The following is a 17,098-nucleotide window of genomic DNA, read 5'->3' as shown; positions in this document are numbered from 1 at the left end:
CACAAAATCTTTTTGGATTTTCTAAAAGAAAGTAACTGACACCATTTGTAAAAACACGAGAATGTAGAAATGAAATATTTACAAACATATTTTTGTGAGTTCGTGTAAGAGGATCATATCAGTTTATGAGACAAGTCACTAACACCGTTAAGCTTGATTACATTTTCAATTTAAAACAATTCACCTAGATTGTCAGTATATCGGTCCACTGAAATTCTCACACAAAGTTCAATTGATCCGAGATACGATGTTAATGTCTTAGATACTGACTTATTCGTGTGTCTCACTACTTGAATATACTCCCGTATCCAGATCCCAATATTCAGTCTTACAGGTGAGTATACCACAGCTGATATCTGTATAGGGGTTAGATGCGAGGGCCGTGAGAGCTCAGGTCGATACTTCCGTATACGCAGAGAGATGACGGCTTCGACTTTTGGTGTGTCCCCTTTAGAGGATCTTTTTATTTCAACAGCAGCGACTATCAATTTTATTGTTTCATCAGCATGCTGAGGGCGAAGCTATGTTACAAGCTTTTGCGGAAAGCATTATCCGGGGACTAGGTCAGTACTTCCATACAGCAGAAGTCCCGGGATAATACCCCAGATATCACTGAGCATAAAGACCTAGTATCTCATAATAAGGGATCTTTCAAACAAGATTTCAGGGGTTACCTATATATCCAAGTTTGTGTTAACCCACAGAACAAGCAAGTTTGAAATTTTTAGATTTATATCTCGTCACAATCTATTAAATGTGTAAAAACCTACTGACATTATCCGTAGTGAGATTGTTTATCACATTTTATCTTTACATTTCTTTAGCATGTTGTGACAGCCTACTGATGTACTATCATTTCCTCTTTTCACAACGAAACTCATTTTCGAATTTTATCATGTTTTTGGCTTTTTCAAATTTTCAAATGTTTTTGGATTTTCTGAAATCTCCCTACTCCCTCGAAAATGCAAAAACATTACAAAGGAAATTTGAAAACTACTAGACTCTTGACTCACTTGAAAACTAAAAAGTAAAACAAACTATACAGAAACTTGACAACTGACATCGAATCACATCGAATCACATCAAATCGCCATTCACTCGGCATAAACAATCTGAACTCCCCCTATCAACAAACCATTTTCTCATTTAGATCTCAAAACACTTAAGTTTGTTTTAATCGAAATGATTTTTCCGGAAAATGAGTTTGTTTTTACCACTTTTTAATTTTACCACTTGTGAAGCATGGGGATACGGTTCATCATCTTGTTTATCAATCTCATATGTATAGTAAATCAAGTACAACTTAATGTCCCTGATTTACTATTTGCAGTTCAGAAACCTCTGTATCACTTGTAAACATAATCTCTTCAAAGTATAACCAAGAAATACCACTTGTAAGTAAACCAAATAATACCACTTGTAGGTTTTCCTGTAGGAATGAGACATCTACAGAAACCTCTTTACCACTTGTCAAATTAGTCAGAAAGATGCTGATTCCTGCTTCTCAATTACCAACCTGGAAGCTCCGGCATAGTCCTTCAACCTGTAAAATTCAAACACTATTCAAAATTTTTCAAACAAACTTTTCAAAAACTAGAATGATGCCGATTCCTGATCCACGATATAAACTTGGAATCTCCGGCATAGTCCTAAGACTTCTATGGGAAACAAACTTCCATCCAAGTCTTTTCAGACTTGATGGCTTTCAACTCTTGCGCAGTGGGGTTGTATGTTGCCTTTTTAGTCGCATAAAAATCTTTAACCCCCTTTGCTTTCCCATTCAACATTTTCCCAAAAATTTTCTTTACACTTCCATTAAATGTTTTCTCGACATCAAATTCTTTTTTCTCAGTGTAAAACTGTTTTGAAATATCAACTTTTCCAATTTTCTTTTTAACTTCTTCAAATTTCAGTGATGGAAATTCATCATCATTCACTGAAATTTTCTCCTCAACCTGTGGCTTTTCTGGCTTTGTGGAACCAGATTCATCGCCGACATTTTCATCATTCTTTTTAACAACCCATACTTGGTTGTCTTTTTCTTTCTTCTTGTAAAAATTCTTCTTCGAACACTCACCAACCTCATATTTTGAATTTTCAAAAATTTTAAGTCTATTGGTTGGTGGTTCAACATCTACAACTTTGTCTTTTAATTTCTGAGAAACTCCCTGTTTTGTTTTTGCATTTGTCGAACAGTTCCATGCAATGTGACCAGCTTCATTGCACTTGTAACAGGTTCGAGTCTCTCTTTGATAAAACACTTCAGTTCCATTCTTCTTTATTTCAGCAAGAAACTCTTGATTTGACTGTCTCCAGAATGGTTTCTTCTGTTCATCTTCTGAGCTTCCACCTGACACAAATTCTGTTTTTGTTTTAGAATTTTTATCATTTTTATAGTTTTCTGGTGGAACAAAGCCTAATCCTTTCTTTTTGTAGCTACGATTTTGGTTAGGTTTCTTTTGAAAACCTAAACCAGAATTGTAACCCTTTTTCTTGTTTAGACGTTGTTGAACTCTTGAAGTGTACTTTTTAAGTTTTTCAGTAAGATTTAAATCTTTTATTTCAGAAATATTTATTTCTGTCATTTTGAAAACCTTTTTGATCATGTCAAAGCGAACACTTCTTATTGGAAACTTTTTGTTGTAATATAATTTGTCAGAATCATTTAAAGTGTATACAACTTCAAATGTTTCATCATCCAAATTTGCTTTCGATAATAAAAATTCTTTACTGTAAAACCGTTTGACCGACGAATTTTGACCGTTGACTGACGAATTTGACCCTCCAGACTCAGATTTTGACTCGGACTCCTCATCAGTATCCAACACCTGATCGACCACCTTTTTAATTAACTCAGACTCATGATCGGTATCGGACGAGGTAAACGTGACATCAATGTTATCTGGTAAAACGTCAGTTGTGTCGGTTTTTAGCTTTATATTGACTGCTTTCTCAAGTTGCTCCTCGTTTGGTTTTCTAGGAGAATACCCTTCCCAAATTGGAGGCGGACACTTGTTATAGCTAACAGTCGGTTTCTTACCACAATCTTTCTTCTTCTTTTGCTTCTCGTCTTGAAAAGCTTCCATTCCTGCAACAGTTGGGTAAATACGATCAATGAGATAATCAGAACTAGAATTACTTTGTAGTATACGTCTAATCCTCTCATTCTCAATATTTTCTGTTTCCAACTCTTGCTTCCATTTAGCACTTTCTTCGATGTAGAAGTTGATGGCTTTCTGCTTTGTCATCATCACAGCATTCATCATTGTAAGTGCTTGTTCTCTCTTTGAGTTTGTCTTTTGGAGACCAGTTACTGTTTTATTCAAGACATCATAAGATTCTTTCACATAGTTGAGGTTGAACAGTAACTGCTCATTCTTCTTCTCGTACTTAGCTATTATATCATATTTTGCTGCACATTCCTTGCAAGCTTCCAAACACTTTGTGCAAGGCTTGACAACTTCAACAATCTTCTCAACCTCGATTGTTTTCACAACTTCAATCATCTTTTCTTCTTCTTTCACTTTCTCAGCTTCAATTACTTTCTCAACTTCAGTAATCTTCTCAGCAATACTTTCAACATTTTGAACATCATCTTCAGATTACTTTTGTTGTTCTTTAGCAGCTCTTTTCTCCTTCAGTTTTTCCAAGCGTTCTGCAAAATAGAATTGAAAACTTTCAGGAGAAAGATGAGATTTTGCAATATTGATATGTTTTTCTTCCTCATCATCACTGCTACTATCAACTGGTGACTGATCAAACTGTACAGATTTTTCAGAATCAGCATCTGATAATCCAGAATCTGATGGTGTTTGATCAAAAACAACTTCTTTTTCTGAACTAACGTCATTTTGTACACTTTCATCTGAACTCTGTAAACTCTCATCAGCACTTTCTGAATTTTCATCAGATGTAACGGACTTTTCATCCTCACTCTTCACATTCACTCCAATAGACTTCATCCAGGTAGCAAACATGTCTGGCTCTCTGACAATCTTGGCAATGAAGGCTTTATACTCTCCCTTTTCATCAACGAACATATTCTAACTGAAACCTTCAGGTAGTTGTTCATCATCTTGATCAACTAAACAGGCTTTGCTATCAGGAGATATGTAGTTGCTCCAGTTGAAGTTCACCAAACACGCTCTCTTAGAATCTTCAATCTTTCTACCATGAGCCGTCTGTGAGTCTTGTGATTGACCAACTTGCTGATAAATGGCTTTCTTGTAGTAATCGTCTTTTCCAAACGGATTCTGAGCACCATTAGCTTCTCTGTTCTTGCATTCTCGTTTGAAACGGCCTTTCTCCCTGCATCGAAAACAAGTAACTTTAGATTTATCAAAACCTAAAGTAGATACATGAGCATCAAGAAAGTCATTTCTCCCGGTAATTGTCTTGAACTTTTCAGCACGTCGAAGAACACTTGCAAGACATCATTTGATATCCATTAATTCCATCTCTTCGGCGTCTATTTGGTCGTAGTCCTCTTTGGTGAGCATTGGATTTCCGATCCGACCAGCTATTAGACCCTCATAAGATAACAATACAGAACCAAGTAGAGCCATGTGGTCTTTAGCAGTGTCTTCTGAAAAGCTTTGGCCTTCTGGAAGATTTAGCGCGATGTTACACTGAATCACATATCCATTTCCCATTTTTGTGCTTTGTGACTGAAAACTTGAATTTGACTCTTTAGGATTAACACTAGGAAATGATGAGAATCCACTGCTGCTTTTGCCAGAACCCTGATCAGCCTTTTCTGATGAATCTCCAGCACTGAATGCAATTTGAATTTTTGGACTTCTCTCAGCTTCAGGAACTGGAATACTACCTTTATAGTACATCTTCACATCCTGTTGACCACTCGGACTATTCATCCTAGCGATCTTCTGCTGTTCCAGATCCTGACTTTCGATCTTTTCGATAAACTGAGAAATCGTTAACCCATCATAAACACCCGTGTTTTTCAGAATCATCAGATATGTTCCCCACTCTTTCTGTGGTAGTGCACCGGCTAGCTTGTCCACCCACTCTTCACGATCTTTTGTAATACTTAACATCGACATCGATCGCACTAAGTGACAATATCTCTCGATCAACTTCTTTGTATCTTCACCCGGTAGACAAATGAAAAGATCAAATTCTTTCTTAAGCAACGCTTTCTTGCTCTTTATCATGTTCTCGCTTCCTTCAAATTTGACTTTAAGAGCATCCCAAATTGACTTTGCAGTTTTGTCGTGCTGTAGCAGAATGAATATATCTTCTTTGATTGCTTGTTACAGCAGACTGATCATCATTTTCTCCGCTTTGTACATAACCCTTTCCTGATCCGTGAACTCAGATAACTCTTTAAGAACTTGTAGATCTGTTCGAGGCAACACATATTTCTTCAAGATGCATTCCCATGATCTAATATGGTTTGCCTGAACCCAGTTCTCGAATCGATCTTTCCACCCGTAGTATTCTTCGATACTCATCAATTTCGGGGGTTTCTGGGTGGTTCCCGTCTCGTTCTCTAAATTCATGGCCTGAGCAATCGCAGCTGGAGTAGACGGTGTTGCAAATGCGTTGTAGAACTCGGTATCCATGTTTCACACATGTATCACCTGATGTACACAAATAAACAAAACACAATCAGTTTAAAAAAAAACTTATCAAACCAACTGAATCAAACTGATACTCCGTGCGAACTGAATCACTTGAACTGATGAATATTCTGTGCGGATTGAAGTTTGACACACTGTGCGGACTGCTATGACCCGCATCAAATTCAAACGACCAGACTTACTACGTACGAACTGATGGACTTTCAAACGACCTGATGGACTTTTAACAATTTTGAACTCCAAACTGTACGAACTGGAACTAACTTTCAAGCGAATTGATGACTCTTTAAATGAACTGAAAACTCACCCGACCTGAATTCACACTTCAAACAATCTTCACAACAATAATCTCAACTGATATATGTAATTACTAATTGACCTTTCAAACAAATGAACAATAAGCCCAATCTTTTTAGGCCGACACTTTTATATATCAACACAAATAGCAACTTGTTTAGTTCAGATTTAATTTGATCCACTTAAATCATATTGGGCCGTAGAAACAAGAGATGTTTCAAGTGTCTTGGGCTTAATACTTCAAATCTTATCACATGCAATTAGACACAAGACACAATGTTTCCTTTGTCCGATGAATGTAACAGACCAATTTACATGCAAATTTGATTGAACCAAAAATTCCACTAAAACGACAAATGATATGACATATCGATAATATTTATTTCACATGCAAATCTGATTGGACCAAAAAGTCCACTAATACCGACATTGATTTAATATTTTTTATTGGGCCGCTAAGAAAACATACATTGAACACACAAATCCTGTTGAGCTGACAAACTTATATGCACCCCACCAATCTGACAACTGATTGGGCCTACAATTTATACACTAATATTCTTATTGGACCGCTAATATGTCAATTGCACTAATTTTAATTGGGCCCACACTTGATTGTGGCCAACAACTTTTTTTTAAAATAATCCTTGATTGGGCCGAATAATCTTGATCACGTGAACAGGTCAACACTCAATGACTTTCTTCTAAAATTTATAATTGGGCCGCAAATATTATGATCTAGAAGCAATGATTAGGCCGACTTTTGATTGTTCTTAAATGTATAAAAATCACATGCACGGTCAGACAAATTCACGTTCAATCTTTAGTGGTGGCCGACAATTTGATTTTATTTGATTTTAATGTGTCAGACAAATTTAGTATCAAGATGATATTAATGAACCGTTGAAGCGAAACCACAGTGATGATAGATAAGCGGACCTAATGAGCTTTGTCACTAAAAGCGAATCATGTTGATCAGATGAGCGGACCAGAATGTTCTTATAAGCGGACTTGATGTTTAGACAAATAAGCGAACTTCAATGTTCTTAAAAGCGGACTTGATTGATCTTATAAGCGAACCTATTGATAACGTGTCTTTGGAGCGGACCAGACTTTGAAGCGGACCTGTGATGCAATTTGGAGCGGACCTACTACAATTTGGAGCGAACCTGATACAATTTGGAGCGAACCTACTACAATTTGGAGCGAACCTACTACATGTTCGAAAAAGCGGACCTAAGTCCGAAGATGATTTCACCCATTTTTAGTCCGAATTTCAAACTCAAACTTTCAAGGGTTTATCTATGAACAATTACCTACAACCTGTAAAATTTTGAGCGGATTCCGACCGTTAAATCTCGTTCTGATGAAGAAAGAAGATGTAGAAGTAAGAAATGATGATGAATTCCAGCTATTCTCTGTAGAAAACCTCCTCCCAAGCTCTGATACCACTTGTAGGATCGTGATTCGACCCGAATGAGTCGTTCTTCTATGTTTCAGGTGCGGAATAACAAGAAACGTAGATAGAAATAGCTTGTTCTTCACTTAATCTACTGTTTTATTTATTTGACAATGATTACAGCTCGATCTTCACACCGGCAACACTTCGGTATGGAATTTGACCAAGTTACAAATGAGATCCGCTCATGTGGTATTTATAGTGTTGGTAGGTTCCCACATACGGATATGTAAGAATAAGCGAACCTAACCTGATAAGTTCCCATATACGGACATGACACATAAGCGGACCTACTCTCTAAAACACATATACTTTCTAGTTTTCTCGTAAAATGCGCCCTAATCTATACAACACAATGTATAACATGATCCAAGACGAAATCAACAGATGAGTGCACCAACAGACTCCCCCTCAGACGTTGATGGAGTCGTTCATTGAGTCACGACTATGTTGTGTCTTCACATCTTCAGTCTTGATCAGTCTCTGGGCTTTTCTCTCTCTCTATCTTCAGACTCCCCCTCTCGATTTACTGGTATTCAACAGATGTAGTGCACCAACAGTTCTGTCAGAGAGATTCAGGCGGGCCACGTAAAGATTGAAGGACCTTTGACGCAGGCCGCGTGAGATGGCCAGAGACAGAAAATGCGGACAGAAGCACTGTTTGGTGTTTTAACCGACTTAGAGCCATTATTAAGCAGCATGGGCGCCCCCTAAACGACCCCTAGGCTCTAGGGACAAGTGTTGATGATCTGGGATCCATTATAGACTTGTGTGGCAATGATCTAAGGTGTCTAAGTTACTATAAAAGGCCATGAGATACAACCATTGTAACCACACCTTCATTCAACACTTCTGATCATTTCTGGAGCTCAAGTGTCTTCACTAAGCATCTCTGGTCGTGCATAGGACTTCTGTAAGTGTCCCTTAACCCTTCTTAGTTAAGTTTTTGCTTAGTTTTAGCTTAAAAGTCAATCCGTCGTAATTAACGATTGATTTAACGATTAATCACAAATGGTCCAGTGATTAGTCGAATCAAAGATAGTTATATGTTGGTAATTATGTGGGCATTAAACCCATAAAAGGGCACCCTCTGATTCCCACTCTAACTAGTCCAAATGTCGGGTCAAAGTTGCTTAGAAAAAGTCAACAGACTGCTAATTTTCGATTTAACGCATAATTAACAATGTAGATGGCATGTAACCTGTTTTATCACTCATATAACTTTATAATAAGTATTATAACTGGTCTAAGATTGTTTGATCCACCATTTACTGTTTTGACCCGGTTCGGAACCGAAAGTCGCAAAACTTTGACTTTTGCTTTGACTTCAGTTCTGACCCGTTTTTGTATGATTTAGATATGCCTTAGGACTCTCTTAGGACCAGGTTACATGATGGTATAACCCTCTGTGGCTGGTTCGTTGTTTGTCCGAGTCGTTTGCACATTTCCGTTATATGCTTAAAAGTTAACCATAATGCCCTTTTGATCTTAAAACGAGAATTTAGGATATGTGAAAGGACAGTAACCTTAGTTACTGATTTCTAAACATGTCCCTAAAATTTCATGTCAATCCGAGGTCTAGAATAGGAGTTATGCTAAATAGCGCAATTAAGAAAACTTTTGTAATTAAACAGCGCAATTAGCATAAAGCCTATCTAAACCCAAATTTCGACACCAAACCTTAACACACTGATGTTAAATAATATTTTGGGATTTTTAAAGATTTTTAATTATTTTTAACCTGCTCATAACCTGCGGTTATGGCGTTGATTCGGTAAATACCGAATATACCCTTTCCGGACCTAAAATGAGTTCTACATGGTATTTTGACCCGAATCCAATTTCTACTAATTTCATATAATAAATAAAGTATTTTGAACTTTATAACCTGGTCAGAAAACTCAGATTTCCTGTATAACCCGGAAATCTCTTTTATAATCTTTAAAATGACCAAAATACCCCTACGGGGCGTATATTGAGATTAAACTCGTTATGGGCATAATGGAAGGTATCCTACTGATATCACAACCTCTTTAGAGCATATTGACTTAGGAAACCTGTGTAAGACTCTTACGGTTACCCGTTACGCTATTTACGCGTTCGGTACGGTTTATGTAACTAGTTTACATAAATTAGCCGAAACGGGTCAAACCTTGTCGTTTTTATCTCAAAATCCAGAATGTGATTGGATTACCCATATTAAACAAGTCTTCAAACTTGTGGGATCTAAATCACATTTTATTCCGGTCTTCGCTTAATCGTGCGTTCGAACCGTATCTTTCGTTAAAACTAACCGGTCTAAGTTAAAGCTTAATCAAAGACCCGTTTGGATTCTAATAGGTTATTATAAACCTTCGTTCCAAAATAGGAGACCCGGTAAAAGCTACTTGCATTAGCTGTTTGTGAATTATACTTGCAAAGGTAAATACTTTTAACTTATTTCCCTATACGGGCTTGGGGTACGGTATATAGAATACCGCTTGGTCGGGCATTTGACCTTAATCGATTAGTGGTTAAGTATTGTCAAGATGACCCTGTTAAAAATTTGATTTGTTTGCTTAAAGACTTTTGGGGGTTAATGACCATGTCCCGGATATCCCTGGCATCATCTTACGAGATGGCCACGACCTAAGCACGGGGTGTAGGCGTACACCTGACAGCTGCATATGAAAAATGGTATCTCACTTAAGAATTAACTTTGTGGGTATTATACATGTGGTGTGTCTATTAGTCTTTAACCCGGTCTACGGAACGGGCTACTGAACGCAAAGAAACATGCAATTCGTTTACAAGTATTATATTAAGATAATTATCCCAAGTTATAAAAGTTTGTGCCACGTGCATTCAAATCAATTTTATTAAACCTTTTACAAAAGTGTCGGTTGAATGTATTTACCAGTGTAAACTGACGTATTTTCCCAAAAAGGTTAACTGAAGGTACTAAACGAACTAGGCTGGCTTCCTCCTAGCGTCCACAATAAGTCTCGCAAGCTTGGACGTCAAGCTGTTGAACATTATTCCTATTTTATTTTGATCCCCTGTGGATTATTTCAACTATTTGTGATACATGATATTACATTAACATTCAGTTGAAATATATCTATCTTTTGCTTCCGTTGTGCATTTAAATATTGTGTTGTTTGACTATATTGTTGCCAACTACGTCACGGTAATCCCCCACCGGGCCCACCGGTGAAACGTGTGAAAATCGGGGTGTGACAAGTTTTCATTTAGCGTCTAAGCTCAAACACCTCAAACAGTTAGTTTTGCTTTTTGGTTGAGTTAATGGTTAGTTTTGTGATTTTTCATAGAGTAAATTACAAAAATCATCCTTTATGTATGTCACTTATTGCAAACTGTGTCCTTTGTCTTCAATAATTACAGAAAACGTGAAAACGTACTCGATGTTTGCAAACTCTTGCAAGTTATGTTCTTTAGCCCTAACTCAGTTATTTTTTTGTGGTTAAATCTGACCAAATGGACCCCACATGATGGTATTTTGGTCATTTTACTCTCATGTGGGTCCATTTAGTCATATTTAACCATGGTTGCAAAAATCGCGACTAGTCGGCGATTAATCGCTGACTAGTCGCTAGTCGCCCATCAACTGAGTAATTTTCAGCTAATCAGTAAAAAAATCGCTAGTCGGCCTAGTTGGCCCTAATCGGCCCTAGTCGGCCCTAATCGCGACTAGTCGGTCGGGAAAAATCGGAAAAAATCGGGAAAAACAAAAAAAACGGAAAAAATCAGAAAAAATCGGAAAAAATCAGAAAAAACCGAAAAAAAAACACATATTCCGGCCAAAACCTCCCAGATTCCGGTCAAAACTTGTCCACTTAAAAAAATTACGTATAAAAATATATGTATATATGTATAAAAACTTAAAATTATACATAAAAAGTCCGATCCGATTAATCCCGATTAATCCCGAGTAATCCCGAGTAGTCGCTAGTCCCTACCTCACCGACCGGCTAGCGACTAGCGAGTTCTCCAACCTTGTATTTAACCACAAAAATTCTCTCATGTGGAGTCCATTTGGTCAGATTAACCATAAAAATTAACTGAGTTAGGGCTAAAGGACATAACTTGCAAGAGTTTGCAAATATCGAGTACGTTTTCTGTAATTATTGAAGACAAAGGACACAGTTTGTAATAAGTGAGATATATAGACGATTTTTGTAATTTACTTTTTTCTTAAATAAAAACTTTTTGAGATTTTTTTAAAGGGAAGTGAAAGTAAAGAAAAAAATTAGAAATAAATCATTTCATTAAAAGCGATCCACCCTTCCGATCTCCGATCAATTAACTCCGATAACCCACCGTAACCCTAACCATACAAAACCTCCGTAATCTCGCCGGAGTTTGTTCATCTAGCCGGAAGATGATGGTTCCGGCGGTCAAAATCCCTATATTCTTATGCGTCCGGAGCTTAGGACTATTAGTGGCGATCTTCGTTCTCATCTGGAACGTTCATTACAGAGGAGGATTAGCTCTATTCTCCCAAAACAAAAGTCTACTCTTCAATGTAATTCTTCAATTTCATTTTCTCTTTACTGTTCTGTTGAATTAATATGTTCTTAGCATGTTCATTTACAATAATTTCAATCTAGTAGTTGGTTATATGGATTAGGTTAACCTAGATTAACCGTTTATTTATTTATTATTGTTATTATAATTGGATTTGTGTTATGGTAATAAGTTATGCAGCAGGTGTTTAGTTTATTATTAGTGGAGTTATTGTTAAACCTAGAATATGTTATGTTAATTAGATTATAGTTTATGTTTACTGAAGTTTGTAAGTATTAATGTTTGATAATGATGTGTGTTTCTGCAGGTTCATCCTGTTTTGATGGTATTTGGTCTTCTACTGCTAAATGGTGAAGGTAAACTGACTGAATATATAACTGATTTCATTTCATTTCTGCATCAGTTATTTACATATAATAATGTCAAAAGATGCTGTTATGTCTCTCTGGTGATGTTTTTGGGCAAATCTTGGTTTAAAAAAGTGTGACTGATGCGCGAGGCGATCAGGAAAGCGCATCAACGCCCTGTGGCAGCGCTTCATGTACTCTGGGTCAAAATTGGTCTGTAAAAGAGACTGGAATTAATATTTAACTGAATGCTAAAATTAGAAAGGAGGGGAGCCCTCAATATCTTGGTCCCGTGGGCTAAACGCAACTAAATCGTAATAATTATTATTAACAGGGTCAAAGTTGGTCAAAGTTAGGGTTTGTAGGAGACCGATATGTAAAAACCAAAGGGATTAAAGAAATTATGAAAGCTTTGCTTGATAAAAAGGTTGATATGTTAACATATGAGAGACACTTCCTCTAGTTGTAAACATAACTTATTTGGTTGTATAAAGCAACGCCTGGCGTACGTGATAGAGTGTCTTGCCATTTGGAACCTAAACACTTTAGAGCGCCTCACGCTTTTATAAATAAAACTGCTAATCCGTAGTTTCGGGTGGATCATGGATGCAGCAATGCTGGCATACAAGACTGTATCAGGAACAAAAGGTTTTAAAAAGCTGCTTCATCTCACCCTCCAGTTCTCGGCATTAGTATTGGGAGCAATCGGTTTATGGGCTGCTTGGAAGTTTCACAACGATAGAGGGATTGATAATTTTTACAGCCTCCACTCATGGCTCGGGTTAGCCTGCTTATTTCTGTTTGCAATTCAGGTTCTTGTTTGCTCTCATGATTCGGTTCTTCATCTTTTAATGATACTTGATAATTCCGCATAATCTTTTAAACTGTAGTGGGGGGCGGGATTTGCAACATTTTGGTACCCGGGTGGTTCAGCAAAAAACCGAGCTTCACTTATGCAATGGCACGTCTTGTTTGGAGTTTACATATACGCGCTTTCTTTGGCTTCTTGCATCACTGGTGTTTTAGAGAAAGTAACATTTCTTCAAACCCATAACATAATCTCACACTATTCCGCAGAAGCAATCTTGGTGAATATTTTGGGTGTCATGATTGTTATATTGGGCGGTTTTGTTATATTTGGCGTGATATCTCCGTCAAATGGGAAAGGAGACGTTATCCGAGGATCAGTCGAGTAAGCAGGAGTTAAAGTTTGTTACTTATAATGTTAAATATTGTTTACAACATAGGTAAAAAGTGATGATTGTAGGTTGTAAGTGAAGTTTTTGTTTGTTTGGTGATCCAGGCTGGTAGAAGAACAACCAATGGTATGTAATGATGTTGGAACTACAGACTGAAGTTGATACAATGAAAAGAAATTCAATGATTATGTTAAGGTGGTTATGCATGCAAATGTAAGATTGAAAATTTAAATGTAAGCAATTAAGCAAATGTTAGATGGTGTTTGCATGTTAATATCAGGGGTGAGTGTGAAAACCGAATAACCAAACTATCACCGAGAAGTTGAACCCAACAGGAACCTAATGGTATGGTTAAACATCAAATTAACCGGACCGAAATGATATACCAATCATTTTAGAAACTTCAAATCAAATTCACTTGGGGTTTGCAAAGTTTACAACAGTAAATTTTTCTAATTTAAAATGATAACCATGATTAAAATTTAATAGTTTGCTCCAATTTTGGCAAATTTGAGCGGTCCTCCGTAGTTTTATAACACTTACCCACTTCGGTGTTCTCCGAAACATTGACCCACGCGTATTCCTCGTCCTTCGTCCAAACAACGTAACTATGCTTACGACGAGGAGCGTTCGCGTCCTTTTTTTATGTGACCTACCGCGTTTGGATGTCTCGCAATCGGGTTCGGGTTGTGTCTCCGGCACGGTATCCACCTCGGGTTCGGCTTGTTCTTGGGATGGTTGCGAAGCGCCCGGTGGGGCAAAGCCGTAAGTGGTTGGAATGAAGGGATTAGAGCCGCTCAAGTAAGTCGCGTACGAAAACACATTCGGGTCCATGTCATGAAAGTTAAAGTTTTGTTGCGATTGGGTGGTATTTGGGTTCCCGGGTCTTGACGGAACACCAAACGAGGGTCGGAATGGATGCATGGTAAATAAGTTTATAAAACTTGGAAGAAGTATAGAGAAAAGTAGATAGAAAGTGGGATTTTTTTATAAAAAGTTGGATGAAAGGTGGGGTATATATAGATTTAAATGGGAATTAAAAAAAATATTTAATGTTTGTTACCGTTTTACAACGGTCAAAACTCAAAAAATGTGCAAATTTGGCGTGATTCAAAACACGCTTTGAGGGATTTTTTGGAAAATAACGCCGAAACACGCCCAAGGGGGTGGGGCATTGGCGTTTTAGGGCGCGTTTGGGGGCTTTTTTTTGGAAAAAAAACACGCCCACTACAGACGATCTAATAATGGACAAAAATAAGTAGCACGACAAACTAGTTATTTTATGGGTTGAAAAATTAAAAAAAAAATTGCATCAAACCAGTGATTTTATGGGTTGAAAAATTGACAAAAAAATGGCATCATTCTCAAAGTTGAGTTAACAGAACTAACTGAACAATCGAGACCGAAACCAGTTGATTATGATTTTATGGTAACCGAAGTATTTGGTTATGATCCGATTTTAGACAATAACCGAATTAAATCGACCCATGCTAACTCGTGAACTATTTGGTTATGATTTCTGTTTTCTGTTTGATACAAAATTTAAGCCGCTTGTTAATTTTTTATTACTATTTTAATCTTTGAGTGTAGTTATCCTATAAAGTCTTCTAAGACTGAGAAGAGTGTAAAAGCACAATGGATTGTAAAATATGATACAATGTCAAACAAAATATAACACAACGTCGAGGAAACACAGTGACGCAAATATAGAAAAGACACAATGCTAAATAAAAAAAAAAGAAAATGATCTAAACAAAAATTTTAAAACCTACAAGCTGAAAACCTAAAATCTCATATTGTAGAGTTTGATGAGACGGTTTCAATGCCGTTTGCATGGGTTCAACCGGAGTATGTTTGATACCAATTTTGCGACTTCATTATCTAGGAGACTATGTATTTGATCCTAAAAAAATATGGTTAGGCTATTGTACAAATGGGCTTAACATACTAAACGTGAAAAGTGAATGAGGGATTTTTTTTGAATTTTTTCCCATCTAGTCAAACACGTATTTTAATCACAAAATGTCCATATACACTAGTAGAATAATTATAATTACTCTACTAGAGTAAACACATAATTTTTTTTCAACATTTTGCAACTAAACATCATGTTTAAGTAGATGGGAAAAAAATCAAAAAAGAAAAAAAAATCTTTCTTTACTTCTCATTTTAAGACATTCGCTCCCCTTGCTTTCGTCTCTCAGTGTCAGTGTCGGCCCCGAAGAGTATTTCATTTGTATTTGATCTTTACACTATATTAATAACATGGTTGTAAAATTCGCTAGGCGCTCCCTAGTCGGTCGACCGGGGAGTTGAGATTACTCGGCCTAGGCGGAGAGTACTCGGAGATGCCAAATTATAAAGAAATTAGTTTTCGGAAATTAAATATATGTCAAATAACATAAATTTACTAATATTTATAACAAAATACGTGAAATTGATATTCATTCTTTAATATGATAGGCATAGAAATTATGTTTTATTTTATTTTAAGTCAAACTCGGCCTGAGTTGACCTAATAGATCCGATGTTGGCCAACGTTGACCGCATTTGATCGATTTCGAGTAATTAGTCGGAGTTGAAGAAAGTCGTCTCGGCAGCCTACCTTGTAGCGACTACTCGAGGAGTACCCGGCCTTAGAGACCTTGTTTTACAACCATGATTAATAATATAAGATATACGACCAGAAACTAATCACAAAGTTTTTAAATAATTCTTATACAAAAATGTTGAAAGATTAACATTATAATTTGAAAAGCCTAATTCTAAATTTGTTGTAAACATCAGAATTGTAAGACATTGGCCCATGGCTCTGTGTAAATAAACCCAAAGATTGATTCACCACATTGCAACATGTCACCAAAGTACCAAACCAATATATATTCTATTGGGCCTACTCTTAGTAAGTTGTTATAGCCCAATGCCGTTTTACTAACCCATTACCCACTTATCTATTGTGAACGATTTTTTTTTTCTTTTAAAAAGAACTTTTATTTACTTGCATTTGTTTTAATAAGCATATACAAAATTTTCCATAGGACATTATATGTAGCCTTATTCACGAGCCAACTGTGCCGAGCCAGGGTAAGTTCGGGCTTGGCTTGCTTATAGACTGAGTTGAAAATCTCAACTCGAGCCCAGCTTAGTTTTTAACCGAGCTGGTTTGGCCCGACTTGGTTAGGCCAGGATTTGAAAAGAAAAATTAATACATAACTTTCAAAATTCAATAGTGTAAAACATGTTCAACCTAATACATTGCAAGCTAAAACCAAATTCAAACAAATACAAAGTAAGTTTGGTAGCATCCTACTAACCCCTAAATATACCATAGATTTTCAACTATATCTGTATACCTATAAATAATAACCAAGTTTTATAATATTATATATATAATATAGGCACGGGATCAGAAAAAAACGGCCTAAAGTGTGAAAACGGTGAGAACGGATCCTGGCCCAACACATGGCAGGGGGCGCTAAATGATATGCAGGGGTGTGATTGTCCTTTTGTACGCTCCCTCCTTATTCGTGTTATAAATATGTTTCAAATTAAAACTCCAAAGATTTCCTATTAGCTGTTACCTCCTTTCCAAGCTTTCTCAGATCTATGGCGGCTAATATGGATTCTGTTCTACAAAGTAATATTCGATGACGTTTCATATTTTTG

General features: G+C 36.8%; 1 protein-coding gene across 1 annotated transcript; it reads left to right on the top strand.

The window, feature by feature from the left end:
* The first annotated feature begins 11,580 nt into the window (after positions 1–11,580).
* Positions 11,581–13,706, top strand: LOC110884199 (probable transmembrane ascorbate ferrireductase 2). The gene is made up of 5 exons (XM_022131883.2): positions 11,581–11,884; positions 12,194–12,242; positions 12,846–13,045; positions 13,124–13,425; positions 13,537–13,706. Exons 1-5 carry the CDS (start codon positions 11,741–11,743, stop codon positions 13,586–13,588), a joined length of 747 nt encoding a protein of 248 aa, XP_021987575.1. The 5' UTR covers positions 11,581–11,740; the 3' UTR covers positions 13,589–13,706.
* Positions 13,707–17,098: the final 3,392 nt, after the last annotated feature.

The sequence above is a fragment of the Helianthus annuus genome, chromosome 12 (genome assembly GCF_002127325.2).
Source record: "Helianthus annuus cultivar XRQ/B chromosome 12, HanXRQr2.0-SUNRISE, whole genome shotgun sequence".
Taxonomy (NCBI): Eukaryota; Viridiplantae; Streptophyta; class Magnoliopsida; order Asterales; family Asteraceae; genus Helianthus; species Helianthus annuus.
This window is presented reverse-complemented; position numbering and strand designations above follow the sequence as displayed.

Coding starts and splice junctions, on each gene's coding strand:
- LOC110884199 (XM_022131883.2), top strand. CDS start 11,741: ATGATGGTTCCGGCGGTCAAAATCCCTATATTCTTATGCGTCCGGAGC. Junction 12,243..12,845: donor TCTACTGCTAAATGGTGAAG/GTAAACTGACTG, acceptor TCATGGATGCAG/CAATGCTGGCATACAAGACT. Junction 13,046..13,123: donor TATTTCTGTTTGCAATTCAG/GTTCTTGTTTGC, acceptor TTTAAACTGTAG/TGGGGGGCGGGATTTGCAAC.